Source organism: Hydra viridissima, unplaced genomic scaffold (genome assembly GCF_058129835.1).
Source record: "Hydra viridissima isolate aposymbiotic clone 2 unplaced genomic scaffold, HvirCarnegie_v1 scaffold_2, whole genome shotgun sequence".
NCBI lineage: Eukaryota > Metazoa > Cnidaria > Hydrozoa > Anthoathecata > Hydridae > Hydra > Hydra viridissima.
Window position 1 is genome coordinate 12731807 of NW_028324301.1, and position 14636 is coordinate 12746442.

At 28.5% G+C, this 14636-nt stretch overlaps 1 protein-coding gene and 1 pseudogene across 2 annotated transcripts; one reads left to right on the forward strand and one right to left on the reverse strand.

Moving 5' to 3' along the window:
- Nucleotides 1–6544: 6544 nt before the first annotated feature.
- Nucleotides 6545–8746, reverse strand: LOC149891994 (uncharacterized). The gene is made up of 3 exons (XM_090078048.1): nucleotides 8692–8746; nucleotides 8497–8526; nucleotides 6545–7287 (listed from the first exon to the last, which is right to left on the reverse strand). The coding sequence occupies exons 1-3, from the start codon at nucleotides 8744–8746 to the stop codon at nucleotides 6545–6547; spliced, it is 828 nt and encodes a 275-aa protein (XP_089934174.1).
- Nucleotides 8747–9039: 293 nt separating this feature from the next.
- Nucleotides 9040–14636, forward strand: LOC149891995 (zinc finger SWIM domain-containing protein 3-like; annotated as a pseudogene). Its single transcript, XR_016449677.1, has 12 exons — nucleotides 9040–9048; nucleotides 9383–9637; nucleotides 9835–9943; nucleotides 10164–10395; nucleotides 10531–10707; nucleotides 10824–10881; nucleotides 11077–11223; nucleotides 11378–11996; nucleotides 13959–14019; nucleotides 14155–14189; nucleotides 14387–14467; nucleotides 14546–14636. The product of XR_016449677.1 is annotated as a zinc finger SWIM domain-containing protein 3-like (transcript).

Below are 14636 nucleotides of genomic sequence, written 5' to 3' on the forward strand. Positions count from 1 at the left end.
TAATTTGAATAAACCTTCACAAGGTAAAACTGAATCAAATAAAAACTTACCGTATGTTATTGAACTACGGAATTTTCATTTACCTCACAGATTTTAGTCGGTATTTGAAGAAAACTCACAGTAGTAAAAATGATTTTTAGGCATGAGGTCACAGAGGTCGCCTCAATTTTTTTCCATGGCAGTAAAGTCGATTCGCAGTAGCTATATTTTATTCAAAAAAAACGAGGCGACCTCTGTGACTACATGCTTAAATCAATCAATGTTTAAGAAATCAAAAAATCAGCAAAAAAATGCTATTGAAAAACCTTTTCTTTCCATTTCTTGTTTTACATTCTATTAAATACATTATTATTTTAATTTCGCATAAAAATAATATAGAAATTTAACTCTTATCATATACTTTGAAAGGATTTTAACAAAAATGCGAGTTTTTTAAAACCTCAAAAAAACCCTTAAGATGTCAAAAGTTTAAAAAAACTAAAAATAATTTTTTTTTTTAGAGAATTAAAAACTGAATGCAAAAAAAAAAACTTAAAAAGTTTAAATATGAAAAATCACTAAAAATTATGTACAAAATCCTATTTCCGCTAAGCGATGCATAGTGCGTGGATAGAGTGCCGAAAGTCGGCACTCTAACGAAATTTGCTTATAGTGCCGGAAGCCCGTTTATTGGTTGAAAAAGTCACGTGTCAAAACAAGTTTCGATTTCATATATCGATGGCTCCGCGCAAAATCGGACTATCTGCAATCTCCGCGGAAAACAAATTTGGCATATCTGCAATCTCCGCCAAAAACAAAATTGGCATATCTGCAATCTCCGCGTAAAACAAAATTGGACTATCTGCATTTTTGCCAGATACATTTTTGGACTATCTGCGTTTTTCGGGTGCATAAATTTTTGGTGGTGTTTCTTTAAATATTTGAAGTTTTTTATAAAATTCTACAATTTTTTAAATAATAGCGATTATTTAAACATTTATTAATAGCGATTATTTAAACACAAAACTTTGATCATAACTTGATTAAGTTTGTGAGTAATCAAGTAGTTTTAGTTAAGATAAATATGTTAAAAATAACTTATGTTATTGTTAATAATAATATAGCATATGTAACAAAACATTGCTATGTTACATACTAATTGCTAAATTCGTCATACATACTTTGTCAATTTTATTTAGCCTTGTTGTTGTGACTAATAAGTTTAGATCAAATTAAGTTCTTGTTATGTTATGTTGCAATGTTGCTAAGTGGTCTTTATACACAAGATCTGCATATAAATATATACAGGATGTCTGCGAAATCAGGGAAATGCCAGGGAATTCGGATATCTTCAAAAAAATCAGGGGATTATCAGAGAAATTAGGTTAAATTTTAGAAAAATCAGGAAAGATGAGTCTTTATCAAACTTATATAACTTAAATAAGTTGTATATAGTTCACGTAATCTAAAAGTTTATTTGGCAGTTAGTTTTATGAACCTCTCTTGATATATTTAATGTGGGTTGTATTATTGTTTATATTTTTGCAGTTGAAGAGCATATTTCTAAACGAGAAATAGGTAAATATCAGGGAAACGCTAGGAAAATCCAACTTATAATATTGGCTGACACCCTGTGTGTGTATATATATATATATATATATATATATGTATATATATACATATATATATATATATATATATATGTATATATATACATATATATATATATATATATATATATATATATATGTATATATATACAGTTACTAAATATACATATATATATACATATATATATATATATATATATATGTATATACATATATATATATATATATATATATGTATATATATATGTATATTTAGTAACTTAGATCCTAACTAACGAAATTATTGTGATATATGTATATATATATATATATATATATATATATATATATATATATATATATATATATATATATATATATATACACACATATATCACAATAATTTCGTGTATATATAAATATATGTATGTATATATATATATGTATATATATATATATAAATATACATATATATATATACATATATTTATATATACACGTATATATACACACACATATATAAAAATATATATATATATATATAAATATATATATATATAGTAACCTAGATCGTAACTAACAAAATTATTGTTATAAACCTATTTTTGTTCATTAAGCAATCAAACTATGTGGAGTTTTCTTTGTTGTCTACTTAAAACCATTCTTTTTTGGAGATGCTACTTAACTGAACACAAACTAGTTAAAAACTCATGCATGAGTATTAAACATTATGGTTTCCAACTTTTCATAAACTTTATTTATCAATAATTAGGATCAATAATTAGGATCATACCCTAAAAGACCACAAGGATAATTTTGCCAACAATCCTCAGTGCCGTTTAATAAACCCCGCTAAACCAGAGCTCGGGAAAATTAGTAAAGTTTTATTAGATGATATTAATAGCAGAGTGAGAAAGGCCACCCTCGTACACCAATGGCATAATACAAAAGAAGTAATAGAGTGGTTCAAGTCCATACCAGACAAAAAATTATGTACTTTTATTCAATACGACATTAACGAGTTCTATCCTTCTACTTAGGTCGTTAGGAAAGTTCGTAGAACTTCATCTATAAAGATACAATGAGACAGGAAATAATTAAATATTTATATATCTTTTTAAACTGCGTTTAATTATGAACATTTTAAGTACTTGTTGAAGTATTTTGAATGTTTATTAAAAAAGTTATTTAAATTTTACTATATACGTTTTCAAGAAAAAATTTGAAAATGGATAAATTTGAATATCGAGCATATATTAAAACCCGTGCTCTCATGGTGACCAAGCTCCAAAATATAGTACAGTTGCCAAGTGGGCTACTTTATTTAAAGATGGTAGAGAGAGTCTCGAAGATGATCCTCGCTCAGGGCACCCTCAAACCACGTATACAGCTGAGAATATTGAACGTGTGCGAGCCATTATTGAAGAAAATCCTCATGCAACACATGATATAATTGAAGCCCTGACATCGATTAATCGCTTTACAATCAACGAAATCATTCACAACGCACTTAAAAAAAGAAAATTAACATCACGTTGGATACCCCACGAGTTAACCGATCAAAATCGCAAGAATAGAGTTGAGGCATGTAAGGAAAATTTAGCTCTTTTCAGAAACGGTCCATGGAGACTATGTGATATTATTACAGGGGATGAGTCGTGGTTTTATTTGAGACAAGTTGGACACAAGTCGGCTAACGCTAGTTGGGTCGGTGAAGGTGAAAGTCCAAGAACTATAGTAAGATGCGACAGGTTTCAGCCGAAAAACATGTTCTACATCTTCTTCAAAACAACAGGTGTTGTTCATTTGGGTTATGTTGAAAAGGGAGACACCATTACTAGCGAATATTATGTAAAAAATTGTTTGAAACCTCTTATATGCGAAATAAATAAGCAAAGACCTAAAACAGGCACTCAAAATTTTAAATTTCTCCATGATAACGCTCGACCCCATGTGACTGAAACCGTCACAAATTGTCTAAACCAAGCTGGAATTACAATAATTCGCCACCCACCATACTCACCAGACTTAGCTCCATCCAATTATTGGCTATTCGACTTGATAAAAAAAAATCTTGATGACGATACTGACGTCGAAAGTCAAAAAACTCGCATAACGAAGCTACTTCAAAGTATACCCAAAGAAGAGTATAAAAAAACGTTTGACAAATGGCTTGAAAGGATGCAACTTTGTATAGATAACGATGGACATTATTTTGAACATTTGATAAAACAAAATTAAAAAAAGCTCTTCTTTTTTTTTTTTTAGAGGGGAGTTCTACGAACTTTTCTAACGACCTAAGTATTTCAAAACAATTACTTCATGATTCTTTAATACACGCTAAGAAGTTCACCATAATTCCTGATGAATCAATCAACATCATCTACCATACCAGGAAAACTTTACTTTTCGCAGGAAATAATATGTGGAGCAAAAAATCAGGCGACCCTGATTTTGACGTTACTATGGGAAGTTTTGACGGAGCCGAACTGTGCGAGTTAGGAGGCCTATACATATTATATACTATTGCCAGTGAATACGGGCTCAACACCACAGGCCTATATAGAGATGATGGTCTCTGCTGCTTCTATAATATCAGCGGCCCTCAGTCAGAAAAAATAAAGAAAAATTTTGTCAAGATTTTTAAACATAAATTCAACCTTACTATTACTATTAAATCTAATTTAAAAATTGTAAACTTCCTCGACACTACACTTAATCTCCTTGACAGTACTTTTCAACCTTACAGAAAACAAGGAGATAACCCTATGTATATCAACGTCAACTCCAATCACCCACCTAATATCATCAAATTGATACCGAATATGATTTCTTACCGCATCAGTAATATATCTTCAAATAAAGAGGTTTTTGATAGAGCCGCACCGTTTTATAACAACGCTCTCATTTCTTGTGGATTTAAAGGAAAAATTTTTTTCAATCAAAACACGCCAAAACGTGATGCAGGATCTCGAAAACGAAACGTTATTTGGTTTAACCCTCCGTTTTCACTGAACGTTAGAAAAAACGTAGCAAAGATATTTTTGGGTTTAGTTGATAAATGCTTTCCTAAAGACCATAAATTCCACAAACTTTTTAACCGGAACAATGTCAAAGTTAGTTACAGCTGCCTCTCAAATATTAAGAAAATTATTACTGCTCATAACAAAAGAATTCTATCTAATACTACTGACAATAATAGCCAGTCAAGCAATTGCCGACAAACCGCCGCATGCCCACTAAACGGAAAATGCCTTAAGAAAAACCTTATTTATATTTGCGGCGTAAAAACTCAGCAGCAAGAAAAGGGGCATTATTATATTGGGCTCACTGAAAAAACCTTTAAAGACAGATGGTATAAGCATAAGAATTCTTTTCGTTATGAAAATAAAGCAAACTCCACTGAACTTTCTAAATTTGTATGGGAGTGCAAAAGTAAAAGTTTAGAACCCATCCTTACGTGGAATATTCTCGATCAGGCAGAACCATTTAAACCTGGTGGCAATTACTGTAATTTGTGCTTGACCGAAAAGTACCACATTATTACCTCGAAACTAGACTTGCTCAATAAACGAAGCGAACTAACATCAAAGTGCCGCTATGAAAATAAATTTTTAATAAAAAACTTTAATGCCATCATAGCAGACACTCCATAGCACTTTTTTCGTATTTTTCGTATTTTTTGTCGTTACGTTTTTTAACGGTTTTATAACATCTGATGATCGCTATTGCGTGAAACTTTAAGTAATGTAATATAAACCAAGCTAATTATTTAGTTTATATAATAACAATAATAGTATATTCGCTCTACTTATTCTACGCTGTATTGAGCACTCTTACTGGAAATATTAACATAATTTCTACAATACTATATATATATATATATATATATATATATATATATATATATATATATATATATATATATATATATATATATATATATATATATATATATATATATATATATATATATATATATATATATATATATTAGGGCCCTGCGAATCGGCATTTTTGGTTTCGAATCGAAGCAGGTCTTGATTCGCGAATCGAATCGAATCACGAATCGAATCACTAGTTGAAAGAAACTTAAGTTTTTTATCTTTATTTTCATGTATGCTATACAAAATATTACAAAATTTGAATGTTATTTGAACAAACTCTTTTTGTTACTTCTAGCCCAAATTAACCATTCCGCATTTTGCTCGGAAAGACTACTGCGTTTACTGTCAATCACTCCTCCTCCCACAGAGTTAACTCTTTCAGACGAACAATTTGTAGTTTGAACAGCAAGAAAATCAGTTGCAACTTTTGATAATAAAGGGAAAATGTTACGTTTGTTTTTCCAGTACAGAATAGAACAATCTGGACGTCCCAACGTTTTCTCTTCGATGTATGAAGTAGTTTCAAAATGTAATTGCTGATCTAAAGTTCCTTTCTCTGGTAGAGTACGATTTTTAGTGATATGTTCAAACATTTTATCGAAAATTCCATTTGCTTCAGATGAAAAATTTGCTACTTCGAGTTGAATTTCAGCGGGAATCATAGTAATATTTAAATCGTGTTTTTCCAGATGTCATTAGATAAGATTATACGATTTGTTTCTCTGCCAAAGTAAACATTTCTGATTTAAATCGAGGGTCTAAGAAAGTAGCGGTAAGAAAAACGTCTTCACTTAAATCAAACCTCATTTCCAACTGCGTAATATGATTGTCGACAAATTTACCCATCCCTCTTTTATCCATCAAGCGAAGATAATTTTTCAAAGTTGTAATGCACGGATAAACTAAACTAATGCTTACGCTTTTTTCCGCACTTAGTATAGTAGTGGCTTCAGATACTGCATTAAAAATAGGAGCGACTGTTGTTAACAATTGCACTTGTGTTTCAGTTAGACAAGTCGGTGGCACTTTCATTCAGTTTTTTTTTTGTGAACACTCAGCTAGAGCAATCTCTATAGAATCATTTTTTTTTTAAATCCATTCCAATAAGTTAGAAGTGCTGTTAAAGCGCGTTTCCACATCCATTGGAGGCTTTGACTCAGGTTTTCCTTGAGAAATCTGATACTTTTTGAGAGCTGCCTGTCCAACTGATGATGAGTGAAAAAATCCTACTATTTTATGAGCCTTGCTAATTAATGTAACAAGAATTGGTTGGTTGTGTATAGCTGATTTCACACAAAGTTGGAGTTTATGAGCACAACAGCCTAGCCAATCAATCCCAAGAAGTTTAAGTGTGCATGGCATACTAGGAGTAGTATCGGTTGTAGCTCGGAAAATATTATCTGAAGTCAAGTCAAATTTTGACAGCACGTTTCTTAAAACTTCTTCAGTGGAAGTAGCTTTGTGACAAGCATTTATTACTTCCAGATTTACAACTGATAAACAGCATGGTTCTAAAACCCAACAGGATGAAATAAAGTGGCAAGTAGAAACAAGAAAGTTATCGCCATTGTCGGCTTTAAAGTGATCAAAAGTGATGCTAGGTTTGGAGATTAATTGGCTTTTTATACTTTGTTGGAAGTTAATATATAAATCATCGACCATGTCACCTAAATTTCGAGATAAAGTGGTCGGGTGTGGTGGATGATATTGCCCTTGAGTAAGCACCGAGCACAGATAAATAAAGCTAGATCCAGAAGTTGTCTCAAATGATCTTCCATCTTCAATTACAAGTCTAAGCACTGTACGGTCGTAGTTTTTTTTAATAACTGTATCTATTGAAATAAATATAGTCGAATAAAATTCGAATTTAACGAGGAACTTGATGATTGCTCGATTGTGTTATTGGAATTCTTTTTTCTTTTAGTAGCAGATGTGCGCTTTTTTGTTGCTTCTACGAGTAGTTTTTTATGGTCACGTTTTAAATGGTTCCATAGATGAGATAAAGTTCCAGTTTTCTAAACAGAATACTTTTTGTTGCATTTTTCTTGTTTGCATTGCCAGAATACTCCTTTTTTTTCAAAGAATTCTTTAACTGCCAATTTTTTAGAAGTCATTTTATAGCTTGATGCAAAAATAGCTTGATGTAGCACAAACAAAAAGTATCGAATTTAAAATTACTTTAGTGAAAGCGAAGTCAAACATTAACGACGCAAAAAATAAAACCTAACTTTTGCGTTACAAATTTGCGTTCCGCTCTGTTTAAATCCCTAATCGACAATTAATTGTAATGAAAAGTATGTTTACGTTCCAAAATTACTCTACCGCTGAATTTTCTGATAACATAAATATTGATATTTTGAAAACTTTTTAACGCCGTTTGTATGAAAACATAAAGTAATTTAAATAAAAAAATGATTCGAAAAACTCGAATCATTTTTTTCGAATCGAATCTCGAATCGAAGCGGCATTTGATTCGCAAATCGAATCGAATCGAATCGAAGCGATTCGCAGGGCCCTAATATATATATATATATATATATATATATATATATATATATATATATATATATATATATATATATATATATATATATATATATATATATATATATATAAACTATGTTAGTGTATTCTAAAAATAGAGTGCTCAATGGTCTTAAAGAGCAGAGCAGTAATAAATTAGTAAAAACACTTATCTAATTTTATCTTCCACAACTTGTTTCACCATCAATAAGTAATCAGGAAGGTTAACAAATTAATCATTAGTTAACATGTTATATATTAACCTTATATATTTATAAACTTATCTTTCACCATCACTAGGTTCATCAGACTTCCTGATGAACCTACTGATGGTAAAACAAGCTGTCAAAGAAAAAATTAGATAAGTATTTTTGCTAATTTATATATATATATATATATATATATATATATATATATATATATATATATATATATATATATATATATATATATATATATATACAGGGTGTCTGCCAATATTTTAAGTTGGATTTTCCTAGCGTTTCCCTGATATTTACCTATTTCTCGTTTAGAAAAATGCTCTTCAACTGCAAAAATATAAACAATAATACAACCCACATTAAATATATCAAGAGAGGTTCATAAAACTAACTGCCAAATAAACTTTTAGATTACGTGAACTATATACAACTTATTTAAGTTATATAAGTTTGATTAAAGACTCATCTTTCCTGATTTTTCTAAAATTTAACCTAATTTCTCTGATAATCCCCTGATTTTTTTGAAGATATCCGAATTCCCTGGCATTTTCCTGATTTGGCTGACATCCTGTATATATTTATATGCAGATCTTGTGTATAAAGACCACTTAGCAACATTGCAACATAACATAACAAGAACTTAATTTGATCTAAACTTATTAGTCACAACAACAAGGCTAAATAAAATTGACAAAGTATGTATGACGAATTTAGCAATTAGTATGTAACATAGCAATGTTTTGTTACATATGCTATATTATTATTAACAATAACATAAGTTATTTTTAACATATTTATCTTAACTAAAACTACTTGATTACTCACAAACTTAATCAAGTTATGATCAAGGTTTTGTGTTTAAATAATCGCTATTAATAAATGTTTAAATAATCGCTATTATTTAAAAAATTGTAGAATTTTATAAAAAACTTCAAATATTTAAAGAAACACCACCAAAAATTTATGCACCCGAAAAACGCAGATAGTCCAAAAATGTATCTGGCAAAAATGCAGATAGTCCAATTTTGTTTTACGCGGAGATTGCAGATATGCCAATTTTGTTTTTGGCGGAGATTGCAGATAGTCCGATTTTGCGCGGAGCTATCGATATTTTAAATTCCGATCATTGGGAAAATATTTGAACTATATATTTGAAAAATTTCATTTCATTCATACTTAAAAGATATCAACTAGTTTTGCATGCAAAGATACATTTTTTATCATTTGAAGATTTAAAATCAGTTATTAAGAAATATGAAGATTCTCATTTTGTGCAGTTGTGGATTCGTGACGCCAAAACAATTGAAGCTGCTAGAAAAACCATTCCAAGAAAAGCTGCTACAATAGCTCCACAGATACAGTATTACTATATAAAGTATTGTTGTATACATGGTGGAAGGAAATTTACAAATAAAGGCAATGGAAAACGTCAAACTTTGTTAGTACTTTTTTTATTTCATAACTTTGTTATTATTAATGAAGAATTTATTACAAATAAAAGGTTTAAAGAAATAAATTGATAACTTATTTATGCATAGGAAATAAACAATGTTCTAATTTAAATGCCTTATTTCATCAAAGGATAGCATATTCTTTTTATGAAAAAGTAACCGGTTTTGAACATGTTTATTATAGAACTTATAAGAAAGAGTGTCCATTCTTCTAAAGTTTTAAAGCATCAGAAGATGGGCAAACATTAATTTTGCAAGATTTAAACAATGAACATAATCATGAAGTATCTGAAGTAAGTTATAACATTTATGATAAAATGTTCTAAAATATATGAATTAAATTCTTGAAATATCCTGCAATTTAATTTTAAAAATTTTGTGACTGACATTTTCTGGAAAGGTATTGTGGTTAGAAACCATATTAGATTATATGTTGTAGGCATTATAACAAAACCATATTAGATTATATTTTGTAATTGATTAAACGAATAAAATAATTGCTTTTAAAAATAGATTTTGTATAAGTACTTACCAAAGCAAAGAAGACTTCCTAATTATGCTATTGCAAAAGCAGAAAACTTGTTACGCTTAAAAGCTAACAAAATGCTACTTCAACGTGAATTGTCAAAGGAGACTGGAAAAATGATAACTCTTCGTGACTTATCAAACATTGCTGCTTCTGCGCACAAAAGTGATACACGAAACAATTTAACAAGTTTTGTTAAGACTTTAAAGGAAAAATACAGTAAGAAAGTCATAAAACAAAAGTTTTTTTGTAAAGAGTTATAGTTATCATTGTTTTCATTTTTTGATTTTCATGTTGTTACATATAATGCATCCTCTTTTTTCATATATATATATATATATATATGCATTTTAGATGCTAATGTAGATGTTTTAACAGATGCAGAAGATAATTTACAAGGGCTTTTCTTCCAAGATATTTCAATGCATAGTGCTTACAATGCATTTCCTGAATTTTTATGCATGGATGCAACTTATAAATTATTAGAAATTCGTCTGCCAGTATATATTCTGCTATGCAAAGATGGAGCTGGTAAGTTTGGATTGCTTCTTTACATAACTTTAGTTATTAATTTTGAATTTGGTTACTGCTGTGCTTTTTTTGTTAGAGTTTTGAAATTTGCTTGTTACTAGAAATATTTTTCATAGGTGAAAGTGAAATAGCTGCTGTAGGTTTGCTTACACGTGAAGATGCTGCATCTCTGAGGTTTGATTTGTTAACTATATCTGACTTTGATGTATTTACTTTATAGCAGATAAAACTAATATTAAATAAAACAATCTGACAGTATTAGGTGTCCTTGAGTCATACACACCCACACAAAATTCTTTCAAAAAAAATATATATACATAGAAAAAAGATTGTTTAAAAGTTATGAAATCTTTTGTACATAATTTTTAGTTGGTTCATTGAAAGATTTAAGAGTTATAATACTTCTTGGCCAAAGACAAATGTCTTCATGACAGATAAAGACTTTACAGAGAGAGATGTATTATGTGGTGCCTTTCCAGGGGTTTCTCTATTACTCTGTTTATTTCATACCCTGTGGTAATAATCATTGTTGATATGTGAATAATTAATTGATTAAGGAATATTTTCTTGTTCAGATTTCAGTTAGGATTTTTTTTAAATTTGTTCGATTATCTACAGAATCTTACATATTTTGATATTTCTAATAAGCTAACATTATCTTGTATTTCAGAACTTTTAGTCGTGAAATTACAACTGTCAAACTTGGGATTACTAGTGGGGAACGAATTTCATCTCTAGAGTTTATTCAGAAATTAACTTTTGCAACCTCAGAGGAAAATTATGACGAGTTATATAGACTATTTGTTTCATCAGCTCCTTCCACCGTTATAGATTATTATAACAACAATTGGCATAATATTCGTGATGAGTGGGTTTTTGTTTTGAAATTTGTTAGTGGAAACTTCATGAATAGCACCAATAACCGCCTGGAAAATTTCAATGGAAAGTTAAAAGAAGTTATTGACTGTAACAGCTCCTTAGAAGACTTTCTTGGTAAATTCTATGTTGTTTTAACATCTATGCGTAATGAAAGGGATCATAAGACAATTTTCCAAATGCAAAAAGTTTCTGTTGATGCATTTGATCCCAATTCTGCTGAGGCAGCTTATAAAAAAGTTTTGACATTGTATGCTGCTCGACATGTTTTAAAGCAGATGTGCTTGCTTAAAGAAGTTACTTTATTATCAGGAGAACATGAACATTTTAAATCGGCATGTCTGCTTCGGTAAACATATGGAGATACATTATAGTTTTGCCAACACAAATCCAGAGTTGGCTTTCGGATAGCGGTAAGCTGTCGTTATAACACCAAAAGCAGGCATTTCAAATGAAATGCCTGCTTTTTGTAAGACTTAGATTGATCGATTTTTATATGGTGACTGTTTTATAAAAAATTCACTAATTATAACTTATTAGGGTTTAAATATATGCTTAAAATTGTTATTACATTTATTTTTTAACAATAGTTTACTTGATATTTATAACTCTGATAAAATTATATACTAAGTAAAACAGTAAGTGTTAAATAAATAAGATGTAAAAAAAATCATATTAATTTTTAGTCTTAAAATATAAATTATATATATATAAATTTATATTGAATCTATATTTATACTTTATATTATAAAATATAACTATAATTATTGCTTATTAATATTAAAAGTTATATGATTTTAACATTGTTATAATCTTATAGCTATACTTATAGCTATACTTATAACAATACTTTATAATATTATGTTTAGATATTGATATAAAGTATAGATATAGATTCAATATATATTTATAAGACTCAAAATTAAATCATTTTGTGACTGACTGTGTATATATATATATATATATATATATATATATATATATATATATATATATATATATATATATATATATATATATATACAGTCAGTCACAAAAGTTTTTGTACACCTTACAATTTATAGAAAACACTTAATAAAAACTATTTTAAATGCAAAAAATAATTTTATATCAAAGTAACAAGAATATATCGTACAAGAAATAAAAAATAATTAACTAAATAAAAATATTTATTTGTAAAACTGAAAAAGTTTAATTTTTGTATTAATAATAGGTCTCAAAAGTTTTCCTATACTAAACAAAACTTGTGAAAAAAAACAAGAATATGAAAAATTAAAAAATCTTTAGTATTTTGTTGAGCATCCATTGGCATTTACACAAGCTTTTAATCTTCTGTTCATCGATGACGCTAATTTTTCAGTATAAGAAGACAGAATTTTATTCCATTCTTCTAGTAAGATATTTTTTAGCATATTAACATTTGTTATTCTATGTTTCCTGCTTGTCTGTCTAAATAATCCCACACATTCTCTATTTGGTTAAAGTCTGGTGATTGGGGAGGAGAATGCAGTTGTTTTGGAACATTGTAGAGCAACCATGATTTTACAACATAAGCAGTGTGTTTTGGATCTTGATCCTGTTGAAATATCCAATTATTTCCTAACTTTCAGCAGCATCTGATTTCAAATTATTTTTTATAATGTCCAAATATACCCAGCAATTTATATTATATGTATTGTTTAATATATACCAGCTTTAGTAAATAAAACAATTTATATAAATTATATCAGTTTCAATAATGAGCTTTTGGACAAACATCAAGTTTTCCAATGCCATTAAATAAAGTTTTCCAATGCCATTAAATAAAAAGGCATTTTTTTAGTTCAGAAGATGAATAGCATTTTTAAATAAAATAAACATCTTTATTTACAAATTTGTTATCTTTAATTTACAATATTTAATATATTTTTAAATATTTTATTTTTTAAACTCATTGGAGTAAAGTATTTGTGCAATAAATATTACTGTTTCCATGTTTTTCATATTCATTCCCTTTTACTGTAACCTCTTGTATATGAGGTTGTTAATGAGAATTAAAATTGATTGTGATATTAAATGTTACCAGTGAATAAAGTAAGATAGATTTTATTATTTTAATATTATTTGTTTCAATGTTGTTTTTGAAAGAAATCTAAAATATAAGTTCTGGAGTCTGTCTACTGTTTGAAAAAAATTATATACTTGTTTACTAAGCCATTTTATTTCAATCAACTATTTGGCTTTCTTTATATTTTTTCAAGGTATTTTCATAGTATATTATATTGTGCTATGTTTTTGTTTGTATCGTGAAAACTATGTTCAATGTGCAAACTATATTTTAGTTCATCAAATTATATTTTTATTAATGTTTTCTGTCTCTGATTCATTCTTTTCAGATCTGCACTTGTGTCTTAGGCCTATGGTTTGCAAAAGGTTCACCATTGGCGTTAAGTTGCTGTGGGTTTCACAGTTAGATTTCCAACCTGGAATATAAATATATCATTTTTAAATACTATTTTATTTGTTAACTTAAAATCAAAATTAAAGATAATTTTTTTAATGAAACAACAATTTTTTTTTATTGTTCATTAGCCCCTCAAGCGTATTGGTAGGAATCAGTATACCAGGTAGAGTATTTAAGGTTACTGTATATGAAGTTTTATTTTTAAAAAAAGGCACGCAATATGACTTAATTTTTATATAGTTTTTTTTAAAGATGTTTCCTTAGTATAATGTAGCAATATAATTAAGCAATGTTTTTGTTGTTTTTATGTTTTAAATTACGCTTAAATAATAAAATTAAATATATATTTATTCAATGTAGATAAACTTAGTATCTGGAGTTATTTGTCAATAACTGATGATCAGACTATTTTAAACAAAAACGTTTTTAAGGACTGAGAAGGTAAGTTTATTATCTTTGTTGTAATAGCTCTAAACTTAACTGTTTCAATATTTTCATTATGTCATTGTCTGCTTTCAGGTAAATGTCAGAAGTCTGCAGACTGCACATATTGTTTTTCTGAGTATATTTAGTTTTTGATTGAAATGAGAATAAATTAAACTTAAAGATA

Excerpts from the sequence above, each read along its gene's own strand:
- LOC149891994 (XM_090078048.1), bottom strand. The coding sequence starts at position 8,746 with ATGCCAGGGAATTCGGATATCTTCAAAAAAATCAGGGGATTATCAGAG. Across the intron at positions 8,527-8,691 it reads GGGATTATCAGAGAAATTAG|TTGAAGAGCATTTTTCTAAA; the intron begins GTTAAATTTTAG and ends ATATTTTTGCAG. Across the intron at positions 7,288-8,496 it reads TTTTTCTAAACGAGAAATAG|ATACAGTTATTAAAAAAAAC; the intron begins GTAAATATCAGG and ends TTATTTCAATAG.